At 36.7% G+C, this 18,906-nt stretch overlaps 1 protein-coding gene across 1 annotated transcript in view; it reads right to left on the reverse strand.

Annotated features, from left to right (window-relative positions):
• The window catches only part of LOC145242120 (uncharacterized), a 21,475-nt gene continuing 2,569 nt past the window's right edge, over nt 1–18,906 (reverse strand). The window contains exon 2 of the mRNA XM_080105035.1: nt 1–1,653. Within this exon, the coding sequence (XP_079961161.1) occupies nt 40–1,647 (1,608 nt within the window). The 5' untranslated portion in view covers nt 1,648–1,653 and the 3' untranslated portion in view covers nt 1–39. The remainder of the gene's footprint in view (nt 1,654–18,906) is intronic.

Raw genomic sequence — 18,906 nt, forward strand, 5'->3', positions numbered from 1 at the left:
TGATGATGATGAAAGTATTTAATTTTACAAAAATTAGAGTCACAAACTCTCACTATTCTGAAGAGTTATACTCTCAGATATTTTCTTTGACAATCTCGATGAACGACGTGTGTGGTAATGATGTGTTTTGGGACATTCCATTTCCCTCTCGTGTACTTTTTTGTGCTGCTCGAATTTGGAGCCTGACACAGTCGAAAACTGACACACATCACAAAAAAGGGATTTCTTCTTCTTTTGCACTTCAGAATTCATTTCAAGCGTCACCTCCTTGTTCGGATCGGGATCTGATATCCCAGAACCCGAGATGTTACTTTTCTTCCCATTTATCGTATGCCCGTCAACATGCGTTTTGTAGCGTTTTTCCTGTAAAAATTTCTTCCCACATATTTGACAAACAAGCGATTTATTTTCACATTTCGTCACCAGCGGCTTGACTTTCTTTGCGGCGGATCTTTTAACCATGTCTCGAGTCGATTTCGAACGTTGGTTGAGGTTTCCGTTGGTAAGTTTTGATTGATGCAAGTCGAAGCTGTCTTTGTTTTTATCACAGTTTTTTTTTGAAGAATTTTCAATGTGAGTTGCTGCATGCCTCTTCAGTCGATTGCTGAAAGCAAAAGTAGCGCTGCAGGTTTCACATTTAAATGGTCTTTCTCCAGAATGGATCATCTTGTGTCTTTTTAACCTTACATTGAGTGCAAATGATGCACTACAGGTTTCACATTTGAATGGTTTATCTTCTGTGTGTGTCATCTGATGAATCTTCAATGTGTTTCCGCGTGAAAATGCTGATCCACATATAGCACAACGATAGTTCTTCAATCCAGAATGAGTCAACTTGTGTCGCTTGAGCGTCAGTTTGCGTGCAAAACTATTTTCACAAACATCGCACTTGAAGATCTTTTCACCCACATGTATCCTTTTGTGCTCCTTTAGTTCGTCGCTTGACTGAAAAGCCGTATCACAAACCTTGCACTTAAATGGCGTCCCGTTGACGTGCACGCTCTTTTTGTGTGCTTTCAACGTGCTCTTGTGGCTGAACATTGTTCCACAGAGGTCGCACGGATGAATTTTGGTCTCCCGTTCTGTGTGCGTCTTTTGGTGGACCCTGAGGTCTCGCCGCACAATGAACGTACGGTCACAGATGTCACACCTAAATGGTCGCTCACCTGAATGCGACATTTTGTGCCGCTTTAGTCTGCTGCTAAGAGCAAATGCTGCCCCACACACGTCACAAGGGAATGGCTTTTCATTGCTGTGTCGCATCTTGTGAATTTTGAGTGTGGTGGCGCGGGAAAAACGGTTCTCACACACATCGCATTTGAACTGTTTCACTCCAGTATGTGTCATCTCATGGCGCTTGCGGTCGCCACTTAGAGAAAAGTAAAAATCACAAAAGCTGCATTTAAATTTCTTCTCTTTCTTTGGTTGAGATTCTGGCGCTGGTATCTCGATTGTGTTGGTAAAAATTTCCGTGGTTAATTCTGTGCCCGGAATCAATTTGTCGGAAAGCGTATCTGGAATGATGTTTAGGGTCAAGACGCTGATATTCTGGGCTGTCACCTGCGACAAACTGGAACAGAATTCTGCCACCTCCACGGCGTCTATGATCGTTTGCTCCATTCTTTTACCAATGTTCTTCGAAAGCATTCGATTCTGTAAAACAAAAAAATAAAATGTTTCGTCATTATGTTTTGGAGTTTTTGAGATAAGGATTGATAATTTTTTTTTTTTTTTTTTTTTTTACACAGTGATCACCACTTATCAAGGCCCGGAAGCCACTCAGGGATAAGGGTTATTGCAAGTACATCACGTTAGTGAGGAGATTTTATGAAGTGTTTAATTAGGGGGGCGGTTCATTAGGAATTTGTTAACATTAGACTTGAAGACATCCAAGTTGTAGTCCGGAGGGAAGCAGGCAGACGGAACAGAGTTCCACAGGCGTGCAGTTCTAAGAAAGAAGCTTTGCTCATGAAATCCGCGTTTTGATTTAGGCACAGATATAGAGTGGGGGAAATTTTTCACAGTGGATTCAGCTAGACGGGTGATTTTCGTGAAAGTTTGGCGAGGGGGGACCAGGGATTGGAGTTCAGACGAGCACCTGCCATGAAAATAACGATAAAACAAGGATAGGCTCGCAACGTCTCTTCTGTGGGAGAGGGGTTGCAGGGTAGAGAAAAGGGCATCCCCCACTAAACCACGAAGTCTATTTTGTACTCTGTCAAGGCATGATAGGCTGTTTTTGGCAGCTCCTGCCCAGATATGGCAACAGTAGTCCATCCTTGGCCGTACTTGGCTTTTATATAGATAGAGAATTGAATCAGTAGTGAGATATCTTCTGGAGCGGTAGAAGGATCCCACCATCTTTCCTGCGACCTTGGCAACAGACTTGATGTACGTGTTCCATTTCAGATCAGGAGTAAAGGTCAAACCCAGAAGCTTGTCAAAACACGGGGCCTCACCCAGACGAGAGCCATCCATCACAATTGATGCCAGCTGGGGATCAGAGCGTTGATGATGTAAGGATAGGAGTTTGGTTTTAGATGCATTAAAGGTAACTAGCCACATCTTCCCCCACTGAACCACGCGCTCGAGATCAGAGGAGAGAGAATCCGAGAGAACTTTGTCATTTACAGCCTTTGATGTGTTGCCGTAGATGGTCGTGTCATCAGCATAGATGTCAACGAATGATTTAAGTATGTGTTTAGGGAGGTCATTGATGTAGATCAGGAAGAGAGTTGGGCCGAGGATTGACCCCTGAGGGACTCCAGCATTTATATTGCAGGCCTCCGATTTTTGTTCATCTACCACTACTCTTATGAGCCTATCGGAGAGAAATGATTTAATGATTGAGAAAACATTTCCAGTTATACCGTAGCTGGAAATCTTGTGAAGTAGACCCTTATGCCATACTTTGTCAAAGGCCTTTGATATGTCAAGAGCAATTGCCCTAGAAAGGAAGCCTTTGTCAAGAGATTCACTAATCCTGTGGGATATAACCGTCAGCACATCTGCGGTAGATCTTGCAGAGCGGAAACCATATTGTGTGTCACTAAGAAGGTTGTTTCTGCTGAGGTGGTTGACTATTTCTCTATTTAATATTGATTCCAGTAACTTACTCATAACACAGAGAAGACTTATTGGTCTGTATTGAGAGGGAGATGACTTATCACCTGAATTCTTAAATACAGGGCAAACTGATGAGGTCTTCCAGGGGGTCGGAAAGCACTTCTCCTTAAGGCAGCGCTTAAATAGTTTCGTAAGTATGGGAGCAAGTTCTGGTTGAAGCTTTTTTAACACTATAATTGGGATGCCATCAGGGCCAGTTGCTTTACTGGAATCTAGGTTTTTTCGATCCTTCAAGCTACTATTCTCATCCTGGTTGTTATTTTCAATGTTTCGGTCGATGTAACCTCTGACCTTTTTCTGTTTAACTCATCATCATCATAAACCTCATCATCATAGCGTTTTGCTCCATCTAGGGATCCATCATCGGGCAGAGTCCGAGGCATCTCTCAAGTTTACATTGCAGCATTGTTACATAAGAAGGGCTGTCCCCTTCTCATGTAAGTAAGAAGGCAGACTAGATAAGTGGAAATGATATGAGGAAAAGGCTAGGATCGAACCCTGTAAGCAAGTGTTAATTGAAATCTTAGGAATGCAGTCGATTGTTAATTCTTTTAGAAATAACTAAATATTATTTATGTCAGAAAAAGATTGTCCATTCTTTTAGAAATAACTAAATATTAAATATGTCAGTTAAAAGAATGGACAATGCGAGTTTATAGATAATGATTAAAAATAGATTTGATATTGAACAATTAAAATTGGGAATTCTTTGTTTGTCAAAAGTGTGTTTGGACATACATATGTCAAATCCATGTGAAATTTAGTCACGTTGGTTAAGAGCCACAGTCCGACATCATAAATAAAGGAGATTCTCCATATATTGAAACAGGGTTTGAAGTTAGGATCAAATAATCGGAGATAATCAGAGAGTCACACTCACAGCCAGAGAGAGAGGGGGTCAGAGAGTGAAGCTGATCCCCTTAGAGGCAAAGGGTAGAAGAGAGACCATGTAGTCATACAAGTTTGAATTCCTGACATCATCAATCGGCCGACAGATGAATAAAGAAATCACCATCTATATTTTGTCAACTGTTTGTCTCATCCTTACAACCGAAAAGGTAAGTGTATTTTGTTATCATTGCTAATGAACCTTGCATAAGCTCCCCTCTCAAGTAATGTGTCCCCTCCTGTGCTAACAAGAACTGTATAAATGTTGCAGCTCCGTATTATAATATGATAAAAGAATTATCATCACAGTCGTCATGATGTACTAAAGAATGTAAAAGTCTCTCTCTCAGTCATCATCATTGTTATCCCCGTTCTGAGTCCGTTATATGTGTCTCCAATGTGTACCCCGATATATACAGACTCCGATATGCATCCGCAAAACACTCGGCGAACAATATGTGAGGATGTGTGCAATAGTCTTGCACGTCAGCGGCACAGAGACACCGAGCGTCCTGTACATAGCCCCACTTGTGCAGGTTGTCCTGTGTTTTGGGCTTAGTTGAGTGTTAACTATTCCTTCCAGAGGTCAAAAAAGCGTCTCCAACGTAATAGATCCTGTCCTATCAAACAAACTCCAACCTCTGTACTGTTGCTGAAATGTTGCATCCCTGTGCCTGTTTTATAAGCATTTTTTGTTTTTTACAAAGGAATCACCAATTATCAAGGCCTGGAGGCCACTCGAGAATAAGGGTTAATGGGTATACATTAGTCAATGTGATTATAGCGTAGTAAACATAAGTAGTGGGAATTGTAAATTAGATTACTTAGGGGGACGGTTCATTAAGAACTTGTTTACGTTGGATTTGAAGACAGATTATAGTCACCTGGAAAGCAGGCAATTCGAAGAGAGTTCCATAGGCGTGTAGTTCTAAGAAAGAAGCTTTGTTCATGGAATCTGCATTTAGGTTTAGGCACAGATAAAGAGTGCGGGAAATTATTGATAGTGGTTTTAGCTACATGAGTGTTTTTTGTGAAAGTTTGGCGAGGGAGGACCATAGATTGAAGCTCAGCTGAGCATTTTTCCATGAAAATAACGATAAAGCAGAGACAGGCTCGGAATGTCTCTTCTGTGAAAAAGAGGTTGCAGGGAAGAGAAAAGGGCATCCCCCACTAAGCTATGAAGTCTATTTTGAACTCTGCCAAGATAGGATAAGCTGCTTTTATTTTAATAGAATGTTCTCCAACGAATTAAAAGCATTCATATTCCGTCGATATAATTACCCCGGATTAACCCAACAAGCAGCAAAATCCCACCTCTTAACTGTAAAGCTCTATACTGTAATATTTTCGTCCCCGGAAGTGCTAGACTTTGGAATTCTTTCCTTGTTCCCTATTTCCTTGACTGTACTGACATACAGAAGTTCAAGTATAATGTTAACAAAGATCTCGCTGCTCAACTCCATACGTAGTGTTCATGTAGATTTGTCTTAAATAGTAGCTCCTTATATTCAAAGTTCGGAGTTCAAAGCCTGCTGGAAGAAACAGTGACAGAAGAGCCTCACTGTTGGGGTCTTCAACAGACATATTTCATCGATGCAGATGGAAGGATGCTGGTGTTGTTTATTCATGATTCATCACTTATCAATGGAGAAAATTATTCAAGGTAAATGCGATGGATGGCTCGTCAATTTAATGATGAAGAATATTATGAGAGGATTGAAGATGATGAATGGAACAACTAAGACTTGATTACTTATGAGGAAGGTTTATAACAAATATTGGATCATGTTAACTTGAATATAAAGTCAAGTGCGATCTGTTCCAGGACCAGTCAGTACAATTTGTACTTTTTAATCGTTCTATGAATAAAACGTATTATGTTTAACAGTATAACAATTTAATTTTAGTATTCATTCAGATAAAAGATTGCAGACAGAGCAGAATGTCAAAAAACTTCTGTATAAGCATTAATAATGGTTTAATGTTGTTAATACATGACGAATCATTCTGAGTTAAAATCCATTTAGTATTATGCATGTAACTTAAAAAAAACATGCTTGAAATGTGCCAACATTATTTAAATAAGCGAAATTACATGACATCAGATCAAATTCAGTTGCCATCTTGTTTTGATTTTGTTTATTCGCATAACGTTGATACATTTCAAGCATATTTTTTCTCAATTTTACATGCATAATACTAAATGGATTTTAACACAAAATGATTCCTAATTTAGCACTATTTAACAAAAACAACATGAAATATTTTTTCCATTTATTTTAATTTCTTTTTTTTTTCCTTTCATTTGATTTCTTGTTTCTTTAATTTAGTTTTTTTTTTTCTAAGAAAATCATTTATGCCATTTTTTTTTAGATGCTTCTTTAAAAATTTTGGAATCTTTATGCCAAACTCAGGCACCTGTATGCAATTTATAACTCTAACTCTTTATTTAATCCAGTGTAGATTGTTCCTGTCTTGTCAGCCATAACCGAATAGAAGTTTTCATTATTTTATGTTAATGGCGTTGATTAACAATCAGTTTCAAATCCTAGTTGTCTCAAAGTTTCAGGTTCAATCTTAACTGGAGACGATAATAACTGAGAATAATATAAAATAATATTTCTATTAGGTTATGGCTGAAAGGATGAGAACAATCTGCCACCTTGGATTAAATAAAGGATTCACTTTAAAATTCTTTATATGTAGGTTCCTAAGTTTGAAATGAACATTCCCAAATTTGAAAAGATGCACCTAACGAAGGTCAGAGATTACATCCTCTGAACAATCGTGAAAATAAAAACCCAAATGAGAAGAGTAGGCAAAAAATGAAAAATGCTTCATCATTTTTGTCGAAAATAAAATTCAATCAATATTATATACATTAAATACTTTCTGAAAGATCATGATCAACAAATGTAATAGAGTGCATGCCAAACTGATATAGATGTAAGCAGGATACGAACATAAAGTCACAGAATATACAAGCAAAAGAAGACAAACAGATTTAATAGTCAAATGCTTAACAAAAAATTAGAATCAATTCATTTTCTCTTTTAACCCAAATACAGATTGTAATGCGGTTAAGGTTGGCTAGCAATTAATCAAAATAATTAGCATAGCTGAGCTTTATCACCTATAAGCAACCTGTAGACAATAATCTGGCACTCAGTTAGCGCGTCTGTTAAGTGTACTATGTAGTATATCGAACATCATAACCCAGATCAATGAATATAGACTTTAAGGAACAGTACAATCTTTACTACATTGACATGACAATGTTTCAATATGAATAAATATTAAAATAAATAGCTCTGTTAATTATTAAGCACTATTATATAAATCTGGTGAATATCCTCTGGATTTTTATCCTAGCAATACATTCTTAACTTGGAATACTATTTATATATATATAGTCTTTGAAGTTTTTAACATTTGAAACCACACAAAAAATTATTTTTTATCATTCATTAAAAAAACATCTAGTCAGTAAGTCATTTAATATATATATATATATATATATATATATATATATATTTATTTATTTTCAAAAGGTTTAGATAAGTCATTGGTACTGTCGATTTCAAACTTGATAATAAGGGATCGTTTTTGATGCCCATATCAAGCTCTCTTCAGTATCGGCTGAAGAGAGCTTGATATGAGTATTAGACGGTCCCCTATTATCAGGTTTGAAACCAACGGTACCGATGACTTATCTCATGTAAATTTTCTGAAAATAAAAATGTAAATAATATGCTCTTATTTTCGACATTTTCCCCTTATAATAGAGTACTCAGCTGGAATCCTTTTTTCCAAAAATATAACTAAGTATATATATATATATATATATATATATATATATAGTCAAGGTTGAGAATGCCCTAGTTAGGGACCCTCAACCACAGTGTACCGGAGGAAGCTCCACATACCTCCCCACAGTAATTTAATCCACAATACATCATAGTCTACATTGCACTGTAGAGAATTTACTGATTTTATAAAACTATCAGTAAATAATGGCTTCACTTAAAGTTTAAAATGCAAAAGTCAAGTATCATGTTCAGTTGTGCTCTAAACAGAAACATTCATTTTGAATACACCCCTGCCTTATAAAAGAATCTGCAGTTGATTTTATTGGCTGGGCCATTCTGCTTGTGCTGTGATAAAACTTCTCAAATGACTCATGATGTTAGGTTGTATAAAAGTGTTAACTTTTGTCAAAATCAGACTTTCTTTTTTAATCGGATTTTTTCGATTATCGATTTTCGATACTCATCAGATGCAAAACCTATGTAAGAACACTCCCAGACACATCAAGTATTTTTGCGTGAAATTTTAAAAATCAGCCCAGGTCTTTCAGAGTTTATCGGGAACAAACTCGCACATACACATACAAAGTTCCTTTTATATAATAGTAGGTAGATGGTAGGGGATTAAAAAATATTGAAGGATTCTTTAAATAGAGACTTATCAAGATATAAAATCTTCAACATTGGGGCGGAGCAAAGTATATGAATAAAGTTTTTTTTTTCTTCTTTTACAAAGGAATCACCACTTATCAAGGCTCAGAGAAAAATCTTCTAATCTCTTGGTTCCACCTCATGTCTTTTACCATTTCCTAATGTAACTTAAGCTAGTTGTTACATTTTCCTATATCTGTAACCTACCTTCTGTCTCCTCTTCTGATGAGAAGCATTAGGCTTTGAAATGTCTAGATAGAAATAGCATTTATAGCCCTTTTTCCTAGTGATATTTTCTTTTATTCAAGTGACAAATAAATTCATATACACCCATATTTATTTTATCTTGTCTATAACATTATATATATATATATATATATATATATATATATATATATAGTCATCCACATACAGTACTGTTTCGCTGTATCACAGCTCATCAGTGCGGTTAGACCAGCAACTACCTCAAGCCAGGATTGAAACTCAACCACCCAGGCGATAGCACTTCTCACCATTACGTTATTTGGCTGCTGCTGAGATGAGTATGCAAAATGACAATGTTATAAACATTCTCCAAACGACCTAAGCTCTATTTGTTTATACAAAGAGCATTGCTTTTTATGCTAGTGGCAGTTTCTTATTTTGTTTCCTAATATGCTCAATCCAAGGTAGGAAACATTTATAGTCATTCACATATAGTACTGTTTCACTGTATCACAGCTCATCAATGTGGCTAGACCAGCAACTACCTCAAGCCAGGATTGAAACTCAACCTATATATATATATATATATATATATATATATATATATATATATATGTATATATATATATATAATTACTACTATAATTATTTAATTATTTTTTATACCTACAGACACAAGTGTTTCATCCATTCTGGGAATCATCAGTACAGGGTGTCACGATTACTGCCGGTTGGGAGATTTGAACCCAGCAACGAAGCTATCTCTGACTCAATTAGCAAGGAACAAATCCACACGGCCAATGTTAACTACGAGGAATATAGTTGTAATTTAAACATTTATTTTTAAATGCCAAGACAGTGATAGTGATCTAATGATTATGACACCATGATCTGCACGTGTAAGCTTAAGTGACCGACTTTTAACTTCAACTTAGAATGCTAAACAATAAGAGTCGATTTTTTAAAGGGGCTGACATAATTATTACTATAATTATTTTTTAATACCTACAGACAACAGTGTTTCAGCCTTTCAGGAAGCATCCATGCAGGGTGTCACGATTACCACCGGTCGGGAGATTCAAATCCAACAACAAAGCCATCTCAGACTCCATTAACAAGGAACAAATCCATATATATATTTCTGTAGAAATATTCTTTATTCACTTATATTTCTTTTTTATATATAACAATCCTTAGTTAAGAAGTTCAATGTAATTACAGAGCATATAAGGAATGAATGACAAAAGATTCACTGATTAATGTAATAATTAAGTGATTGGTTTTGTGCTACAAAACAGATACTGTCAAGAATTGTAACTGTCAACTGGATTAAAGGAATAAATTGTAAGATGGTGAACATCATGGAATTTGACATATAGACTTTTGTATTCATTCATTATATATATGTATATATATATATATATAATAAATAATATATATACATATATATATATTATTTATTATATATATACATATATATAATAAATAATATATATATATTATTTATTATATATATACATATATATAATAAATAATATATATATATATATATATATATATATATATATATATATATATATATATTAAGTATAAAGATTAATAATTCTAAATTATGAATCAGTTTAAAAAGGATGAACAATCAAAATCAATTGATTTTGATTTTGTTTGTTCATCCTTGTGAAACTGATTTATAATTCACAATTATTAATTTTTATCCTCAATATTAATATAGCTCTAGGATAAATATACCTATTGCGCTTATTATATATATATATATATATATATATATATATATATATATATATATATATAATTTTTTTTTTTTTTAAAAGCCAAAGACAATGCGGGGAAAGACCGGAATTATGAAAGTAAAGGGCGTTTATGCATGTATGGTAGGTATATATAGTATGTATATATTTACCAAACTTTAGCAAGATAAAAAAAAAAATAAGTAAATAAATAAAAAGAAAGAAAAGATACAAGTAATAAAGCCAAACAGAATTATCTTCCTTACACTATAATTTACCCGGTACTGCATATTTCAATTAAAAAAATATATAAATAAGTGCCTATATACGTAAACAAAGACAGAGTATTATAGCTACAAAATAAAACAAATAAATAACATAAATGCTCAAGATTAAGCCCGAATCACCTCCTTAACACACGAATACAGATACATAAAAGATAAAACAAAACAAAAACGTAAAAAAAAAAAAACAACTATAAACAAAAGAACACAAAATAAAAGCATCAACAACAGCATCGGAAAAATGGGAGAAAAAAAAAATATATATATGTATATTTAATATTTAATAGAAACAAATATAAAACATATATATATATATATATATATATATATATATAATAATAATAATAATAATAATAATAATACACCTAATAGAGATAAAATAAGGTCTTAAACTTTTATCTTCTACCTCCCCACACAACAGGTCACGTGAATCTTCACTGTGATACTATTATTGTAAAGAATGAAGCCCCTTGTCCACATAATAATAACAACAATAACAATCATAATGATAATAATAATGATAACAATGGCAATAGCAGTAATAATAATAATAATAATAATAATAATAATAATAATAATAATAATAATAAATTATACAATATTGTATAAAATAAAGGAAAAATAATATATATATCTATATATATATATATATATATATATATATAACCAAAGCTTAAAACAGAGATAATAAAAAAAATAAATAAGTAAAATAAAATTGCCCCCAACTGACCCTGCCCTGTTTCTGCAGTCCGGCTGCGTTCTTTTCTGCCATCTTGAATCCACTTTTGTCTTTTGAAAAAGAAAGGTCCCTTTCTCTCAAAATTAATCAAAGTTCCATACCACCCACGGACTTTACATACACCGGACATACCAGCAACTCGGTTATAAATAACTATACATTGAAGTATAAAATAATTATACATTGAGGTGAGGAAAGATAGACGAATAAAGGTTAAATACTCCTCTACTCAAGCACACCTGTCTACATTTGTTTGTTTTTCTTTCTTTACTTTCATAATTCCGGTCTTTCCCCGCATTGTCTTTGGCTTTTAAAAAAAAATTCTCTATATTTCTTTACCAACAATGCTTCAAGCAAAATACTACCTACTCACATATATATATATATATATATATATATATATATTACACACGTCCGTTCGTTTTCGTGACTCAAAATCGTCTCTCTTCCCGCTTTCCTGTCCTCGTTATTTATGGAATCAGGGTACGAGATATTCCGAGATTCCACGAGACTTTTTTCCACATAAACGCATGCGGGCACCATCTTGATTCGTAGTTTGTGCTCTGCAAGCACAAACGCGCAGTCTCTTTAACGCTAAGCCACTTTCTCCACACTCCCCCCTGATCTCATGATCACAGAGACGACAGGGGGGTGGTGATCACCGCCGTCGGGTGCTTCTACGAAGGGGGACAGTGCTGCTCTCGTCTTTGCGTGCGCTCTCATCCACCGCCTGATGGTCGGGGAAGGCTTCATCTCCGAGGAGGGTACTGATATCAGAGTCACTGCTTGATAGGGATGGTGCAAACCAAAGCGATGGCCCACTCGTCTCAGAGTCAGAATCACTCTCATCGTCCACTGGAGGTGGTACATGTGTCGCCGGCCGTAGGTCCCTAAAGTGACGGGGTACGCGATCAACCTGGACACACTGCTGACTCACCACATCGGTCACTGTGCCTCGTTTATACTTGTCAGTACACCGGTTTCCTGATGGCTTCACCCAGACAGCATCCTCTTTGGCATATCGATTCCGTTCTATCTCAGTGGCCACAGTTGTATCGGGGTGGATTCCTTTTTCTCGGACACGGTACTGATAGATTGCGTTTGCAGGCGCCGTTCCTGGAGAGACACCATCCTTTGGCATGAGATTATACCAGTACACAGCTTCTGCGATGGTGCACTGCTTCCTGGCTGCAATTGTTTTGATGCTGCGATGGCTTCTCTCAGCTATACCATTGCCAGAAGGCACATAAGCACATCTAAGCCGCAGCCGCACACCCCATTCTTGTAAGAACTGCCTCATCTGATGGCTGCAAAAGGCTGGGTCGTTGTCCGTCAGCACTTCATCGGGAGCACCTCTTTCACAGAACACGGATGACAGCTGGCGAATAATGTTGCAAGAGTCCTGGCGCCCAAGGAGTCTCCAGACTGCGAAACGTGTAGGCCCGCAATCGATGAGGGTAAGGAAGTGGTTGCCACCGTAGTGTGTGATGTCCATACCCACTCTCTGCCACTTACCACTCACTCCTAACTCCCCTTTCTTCCATCGTGCTGGAGCTGGGTCGATGGATTGGCAGGCCTCGCAACTTTCCACCACTCTTCGGATATCTTTTTTTCCTACTCCTGGATCAATCATCTTGACAAAGTACAGTGTTCGCTTGATGCCAGGATGTCCACACTGTCGATGAATGTCCATGATGCGCGCTGCATCCACATTACACACAACTGCTACACATGTGTTTTGCAGATTATCAGCATCTCTCCGAGCACCAGCCAGAAGCCATCGTTGAGGGACTCTTGTCAAAGCATCTGCTCTGTTGAGCGCAGACCTGATCAACACTACGTCCACGGTCAGGTCGTACTCTGTGATGGTGTCGACCAAGGTGGCAAGCCATCTTCGAATTAACATCTCACTCGATGCTCGTGTCATCAGCCGTGCTCTTCTACTTAATGCATCGGTTATCCACCGATGAGTGCATGCCGAGTCAGTCATGATATGTAGAACCTTGGCGTGCCATTGAAGCGCCAAGTTAACGCCCTTCAATGTGGCATCAAGTTCGGCCAGGTTTATGTGCCTTGAATCATTCTCTGGCCGAAGCCAACAGGCATCTTCAATAATGGAATCATTAACTGCAAGGGCAACTCCAAGGGCCAGTAAACTAGCATCCACCCAGACCGTGAACTCATTCCCGCTGACGCACCACTTTCCCTGAACGGGGTCATCACTGGTCACTCTGGACACAGTCTCTGTCAACATGCTCCTTAGGGTGACATCGTGTACTGCATCATCCCATCCCGACGACACGGCTGTTGCACGGCTCTTTATGGCTGTCACGGCCACCCTGAGCCAACCGCACACAGGGAAATGGCCTACCATTTTTCCACAAAGCAAAAACACTGTTCGTCGAGTGATGTCTGCTGGGACCTTGGGAACGTGACTTCCTCTTCTCCAGCAAAGTCCATCCTTGCTATTGCGCACGTGCAGGCCGAGAAGTTTTGCTCTATCGCACAGACGCTCTGCTTCCTTACATGTCAGTTCAAAGCTTTCAAAGTGCGTTCTAACCGATTGTGCTGACATAAGGTTCTCATTGACGAATATAGCTTGTGTTCGTTACAACTCTACTTTCAACCGAGTCGTTGTTTGCTTCATTCACCACACTCTTTTCTTCTACCTCTTCTTTTACACATGTCCGTTCGTTTTCGTGACTCAAAATCGTCTCTCTTCCCACTTTCCTGTCCTCGTTATTTATGGAATCAGGGTATGAGATTCTCCGAGATTCTCCGAGATTCCACGAGACTTTTTTCCACATAAATGCATGCGGGCGCCATCTTGATTCTTAGTTTGTGCTCTGCAGGCACAAACGTGCAGTCTCTTTAATGCTAAGCCACTTTCTCCACATATATATATATATATATATACAGTACTATAAGCACTGTTCTTTTAAAGTATTAATACATCAAAATAAACCTTGCTCTTTAGACTCCAGGTCTAATTCCCTCTCTCTCTCTCATATATATATATATATATATATATATATATATATATATATATATATATATATATATATATATATATGGGTAACTCTCCAGAGTTGGGGCCACTGATGCGGTTTCTGATTTTTTACATTTTTTGCATGTTTTATAGCTTTTAACATGGTACGTTGATTGGCTATTCAGTTCAAAGTGATGTTTAAATAAACTGTATAAATATTGGAGTGATGTGTGTTTGTTTCAGTGACTTTGATGTGTTTTTGTGTGACTTTTTGGCGAAAATGGCGAGCGAAAAAGTTGACATGAGTGCACGGGGATTTTTACCAGTCTACTAAAGTTCAAATAAAGGCAGCCAATCTAAATATACCCACACTGATGCTTTCGAACTAGTTCAAATTATTAACTAATAGCATAATTTCACACACAAATAAAGTTTCTTTTATTATTAGCCTCAAAATGATTTACTGTCCAAAAGTACCTACAAATTTTCTCTACTGGTTTCGGTTGAAGTCAGGCAAGAATACAAAATGACCGTTACTGGGTCAAAGTGTACACATATGTGTACACATTGAGTGCCTTTCTTTTACCGAAAACGATCAATTAAAAGCAAATGATGAAATAGCCTTCATGTTTATCTTTCGTGTCCACTTTTCAGCGTTACGTAGGACAAAACAATTGTAAATAAATCTCGATCAAAAAGAAAATTTTCGGAACTATTTTCTCATCAGGCACTGACACAAAGCACCGGAAAGGGATTTCCCCTGCAGTTTTCTCAGTGTCTACACATTTAAGGCTGAAAATTCGTCGAGAAGTTGACGTGTCCTGAAAGTGTCATTGTGTTACGTTGGACTGTGTTTCATCACCTATGCCATCCAGGGTGAGTTTTTGCTATCAAAACGTTCTTAATATGCATTTGAAAGTATATGTGTATAAAATTAGATAAAAATATTGTGATTTGAAATTGGTTTCGAGTGTGGAATGTATGTCCTGTATACAGATAGACGTAAACCTGTTCGACTACCTATGTGAAAGCGTGAAGAAACGTGGGTGGAAAAAAGCTAATTCGTAAAAATTTGCTTTGTTTTAGTCAAATTTTTGTTCAAAGTAAAGTTGTAGAATATTAAAGTAATCTTCAAACCGATTTTTGCTGTGAAATTTATAGGAGTTGGCGAAAAAAATGGGATTGTTTAAATATTCCTGTCCTATGTAACAAGACACCCGGTGAATCAATCCAGCTCCTGACTGTTGGTGTCTTGTTGCAGAGCTGAAAGAAGAACTCCGTTTCCTGATTGGACACCTTTTCCGTGCCGACTGGCAGTTTTCCCAGTTTGACAGACTGTGCCACCAAAAGCCTTTCCCTCGCCGCAAGATTGTGATGGTGCTTGACTTTGCAGAAAATTATGTCTGCAAGTATCAAAATGAGGTGCAGGCTGCTCACTGGTACTACGAAGAAGCAACAGTGCACCCAATTGTGTGTTACTATGCCTGCACTCGGTGCACCTAAACAGTAACAGAGTCACTTATATTCATGAGCAACGATAAAACTCACAACTATCATGCTGTGCATAGATTAACCCAACAAGCTGTTCAGCATTTGAAAACCACAAGAGGGCTACATATTGACCACAATGTTCAGTGGACAGATGGCTGCGCAGCACAGTATAAGTTGAAGGGTCCCTTTGCTGATGTGTCGTGTGCATTGAAGGATCTCGATTGCGCACTGGAACGAAACTTTTTTGGCTCCCGTCACGGCAAAAATCCATCAGACGGTGAAAGAGCTATTGTGAAAAGTGGGGCAGAAAGGGCTGTGCGCATGAGGGACAATTTGGTCATTTCAAATGCTAGAGAACTTTATAAATATTGTGATGAAAGCCATCTCAAAAAACAACCACAGGACAGCAGTTGCAACAAAGATGAAAACTACTTCAGATCGTTCTTTATTGTCACATCTGAAGATATAGACCGCAAGAGGAATAGGCCAGCAAAAACAATTAAAGACACACAAAAAGTGCATGGTATTAGATGTGAAGGAAATAAGGGGATGACTAGAGAACTGTTTTGTTTTTGTGAGCCTTGTGTCAGTGGCACTGGGTTGTGTTTGAATATTTCAATTGCAGGCCTTTGGACAGAGGGAGATCTGCACCCAAACCGCGTTCGGCAAAGGTTCAAAACTGAAAAGTAACCTGTAATGAGCAATATAAGTTCATAATAATGCTAAAATAAAAGAAATAACCTCGTTAAGATGTCTTTTGTCTATTTTGCTAATCATTTGGTGGCCATGTTACACGGGACAGTTGTGTCCTTGGTAAACTTTGACATCATATATAACAAGCACACTCTTTTATTTTATAAAATTTCCAATAGCACAACATGCAATAGATGTCTATCAGAAAACGCCACTAAAAACATTTTATCCACATTTTAATTTTTTGGTATGCATGTCAACCAATGGCCTCTAACTTTGGAGAGTTACCCATATATATATATATATATATATATATATATATATATATATATATATCAAAAAAAGAAAAACTAAAAGATTCATCTGCCTTACTTTTAATGCTAGGTTTATTTTTGGTGTCTTTACAATTCAATAGAAATCCTCCTAAGTTTGCTGATGAGGAGACCGTGCTTACCAAAAAAACTATGTATAATTGTTCTACGTGACTTCATGTATACCACAAATAAAAAGCACGGATTTCCGAAACGATCGTACAGATAATTGACTTTGTTGTTGTTCCTTCTTATGAAACTGATTTTTAATTTAATTAAAATTTGATTTTTAAATTTAAAAATTTTTTTTTTAATTTTTAAATTATAAATCACATTACTTAATATTGAATTAGCTCTAGGACATTTAACTATCGAGCTTATTATATATCTAAATTACAACGAGCATTTCCTGTATTTTAATTAAACTAGTAATTTCACTATTACATTAAAATACACTTAGCTCTTTAGACTATTATTCTAATCTCCTTTAAATTATATATATATATATATATATATATATATATATATATATATATATATATATCAGTTTATTTTCATAATACAGAGTTTGAGCAATTTATTCACCAGATACAGAGAGGTGGTATTCAAAACAAAGCCTATCTTGTTGTAACTCTAAGAGTCAGACCTTATATCGACTCTGCAATTCAGGTAAACAGTCTAGCAAGCAGAACAAGTAAGCCAATGATAAGTTCAATATAATGTCAACTTAGTGCTCACAGAGTCCAAGGGCAAAGTGGTTATAAACAGTCTTGCAAGACAAATCACAATTAATCATAAATATAACCTGAAAATGAAAAAAAAAAAGTTTTTAGTTGTAAGATGATTGGTTATCAAACATTAAGACGAACAAAGTCACTTGGTAGAGTTAGCCGAGCCTGGATGCATCTGACTGGAATTGAATATTGAATGAGAAAAGGGTGACTATTTTCCAATGAAAACACTAACATCTCCACTGAAATATGAATCAGCTTTTTTCAAAGGGAATAAAAAAGATATTTGTATTATTATTATTCATCGGACTAATGTTTTGATCTTGAGTGTGATTTTCACGTTTCGGTCGATGTAACCTCCGATCTTCTTCAGGTGTATCTTATCGAACTCGGAAATGTTTCTATCGAACTTGGGAATTTGGACAGAATTTTGAGCGGAACCTGTGGTGCAGTGGTTAGAGCACTGGAAAAAATCAATTGTAAAAGTGATATTCTCCTGAAGGTTGAAGGTTCAATCCTCAGTGTCGGCGACCAAAAAAAAAAATACAATTGTGAATTACTTAGGACATCTATCCAGTCATGGCTGACGGAACAAGAGCATGCTACCCCTGTGAAGTAAATAAAGGGTTCCACTCGAAATTCTGGCCAAACTCCCAAATTCGACAGAAACATTCCCGAGTTCAAAAAGATACACCTAAAGAAGGTCAGAGGTTAGATCGACCGAAACATTGTGAAAATCACACTCAAGATGAGAACAGTAGTCCGATCATGAATACATATACCCAATCCTCATCTTAAAAATTCAGAAACGTCATAAAAAAAAAAAAAAGAGTTGTTTTTGTTAGGCTGGCTTTGTTGATAGCAGATGTGGCATCCTGGAGTTCCATTTCACCTGGCCGCTTCAAAAAATTGTAGAGAACTGGATAATACGTCTTAACGTGATGAGATCCGTGTTATTTACAGCAGCTTAGCTGATGCCATCTTGGATCATTTTTAAGTGCAAAGCTGAGGAAGATTTGAAGTTACATCGGCTGAAACCAATGAGTCACTAATGACAAAAAAATCTGTAATTGAGATGGAATTTTCAACCGGGGAGGTGGGGGGGGGGGACCTCATTAACCAGAGTGTTCACTTATTATCGGCTAAAAAAAAAGTTGGGAGGGAGGGGGTGATATGTTTTATACTGAAATCATTGACTGATATGTTTTAAAGGAGGCAGGAAGGCATTCATTAATGAAACAAAAG

The sequence above is a fragment of the Euprymna scolopes genome, chromosome 21, assembly GCF_053919585.1.
Source record: "Euprymna scolopes isolate OS-2025 chromosome 21, ASM5391958v1, whole genome shotgun sequence".
Lineage (NCBI taxonomy): Eukaryota > Metazoa > Mollusca > Cephalopoda > Sepiida > Sepiolidae > Euprymna > Euprymna scolopes.